Source organism: Entamoeba dispar, genomic scaffold, assembly GCF_000209125.1.
Source record: "Entamoeba dispar SAW760 scf_1105229460633 genomic scaffold, whole genome shotgun sequence".
Lineage (NCBI taxonomy): Eukaryota > Evosea > Mastigamoebida > Endamoebidae > Entamoeba > Entamoeba dispar.
In genome coordinates this window covers 4,207-5,929 of record NW_001854290.1, presented here as the reverse complement: position 1 = coordinate 5,929, position 1,723 = coordinate 4,207, and the positions used below count along the sequence as shown (strand labels likewise).

General features: G+C 24.6%; 2 protein-coding genes across 2 annotated transcripts in view, besides 4 other annotated features; one reads left to right on the top strand and one right to left on the bottom strand.

Moving 5' to 3' along the window:
- The window catches only part of EDI_211130 (uncharacterized protein), a gene marked incomplete at both ends in the record, with an annotated part of 2,062 nt that extends 1,621 nt beyond the window's left edge, over positions 1 to 441 (top strand). Inside the window, one exon of the mRNA XM_001733333.1 lies at positions 1 to 441. This exon is cut by the window's left edge and continues 103 nt beyond it. Coding sequence (XP_001733385.1) covers positions 1 to 441 — 441 coding nt within the window.
- Positions 442 to 496: 55 nt separating this feature from the next.
- Positions 497 to 534: a sequence feature (AT_rich).
- A 92-nt stretch (positions 535 to 626) lies between these two features.
- Positions 627 to 719: a sequence feature (AT_rich).
- Positions 709 to 1,422, bottom strand: EDI_211120 (uncharacterized protein; the record flags this gene model as incomplete). Its single annotated transcript, XM_001737471.1, has 2 exons — positions 709 to 1,247; positions 1,299 to 1,422. 2 exons carry the CDS (start codon positions 1,420 to 1,422, stop codon positions 709 to 711), a joined length of 663 nt encoding a protein of 220 aa, XP_001737523.1.
- Positions 916 to 1,081: a microsatellite.
- Positions 1,382 to 1,451: a microsatellite.
- Positions 1,452 to 1,723: the final 272 nt, after the last annotated feature.

Sequence of the window (1,723 nt, the reverse complement as noted above, 5' to 3'; positions counted from 1 at the left end):
CCTTCTGTTGGATATGCAAGTGGATATCCTCCTCAACCTTCACTTTATAGACCTTCTCAACAATACCTCCCTTCTCAATATACTAGCCCAAATTCTTGTGTCACAACTAAAAGTCCTTCTATTCAACAGCTTAATGTAGTATATCCCTCTTACCAACCCACACAAAATCCACGTGTTATAAATCAATCAACAACCCCTTACACACAAAGTAATTATCCTAAACAACAACCTTATTACCAACACCCATCACAAGTATATTCTCCTCAACAAATTAATCAACCAAATTATCCAGTGCCTGGTTACTCTCCACAAATAGCATCTGGATATCCAGTTCAACCTAATGCATATTCCATGAATAGAAACACTGTTCTTAGTCCATATCAAACTACACCACAAATGCAACAACAAAACATGTATTCATCACAGAAATACTATCATTAGCTCTAGTTTTTTTAAAGAAAATTAAATGATTTCTTAGACGTTCTTGTTACTATTCTATTTAAAAAAAAAAAGAATAAAGTATATATTTTTTAACCATTTAATAAAACTGAACGTAATATATATTGATTAACTCAATGAATAATGTAAAATATTAATTTCATTCTAATCATATTCTTCTATCTTAGTTTTATTAATACAAAAAATAAATTTAATAATGAAATATAATAAAAAGAGTAAAATACTAATAATTTAATTAATAAAAATACTTTAAAATAATTGTTCTTCTGAATCAATTTCAATGTAATTTGAATCTCTTTGATTTTGTGTAAATTCAGGTGGTTTAATAAATTTGTTTATTTCAACGTTTTCATCAAATGGTCTAATTAATCTTTTTCTTGGTTGTAATAACTTTTCTTCTTCTGATCTAAGAGCTTCATTTTCATTTTTCATTCTTTGGAGTGTGATGTTCATTACCTCTCTTTCTTTTTTCATTTTGTTGATTATCTCAATCATTTCATCTTTTCCATTATCATTTATTTCTTTCAATTTCTTTTTAAATTCTTCAATCATTTTCTCTTTTTTTTCATCCTCTTCTTTCATTTCTTCAATTTTTTTCTTCAGAATTTTTATTTCTTCTTTTTGATTAATATTTTCAGTTTGTTGATGTTTTATTGTTTTTTGAAATTGGTTGATTTGGTCTTCTAAAATTTTGACTTTGCTTTTGTTGTTTGTTTCAGTTTCTTTCATTGGGATTTGCATTGAATCTTCTAATCTAATTAAAATACTTATGATTTGGTCTCTGTTTTCTATATCTTAGTTTATCTCACTCTGTTATGTTAATTATTTTAAAAACAAACGATCAAACTCATTTCCTTTTTCCTCTAAAATATTTATTCTGTTTATTATCTCATTTATTATCATATTATTATTCAATTCTTCATCTGTTTTGTATTGTTTTGTTGTATCATTTTCTTTTGACATTTTTTTCTTGTTTGAATTTTTTTAGTTTTTTGTAAATAACAAAAAAAAGTTCTATTTTAATAATAACACCTGTAAATAGTAATATTCAACAAGAAATATCATTAGAATATATAATTGATTTATAATTGTAACGTTCAATATTGTTATTAAAGAGAACTAACATTTATTAATTTAATATTCCTTATCAATCTAAGTATCAAAAAATAATCCCATGTAATGTTCAACTAATATAGAATAATTAAAAATTCGTTAATTCAATAAGAATGAATTACCATTGTTAATCAATAAAGAAGAAAGTAGA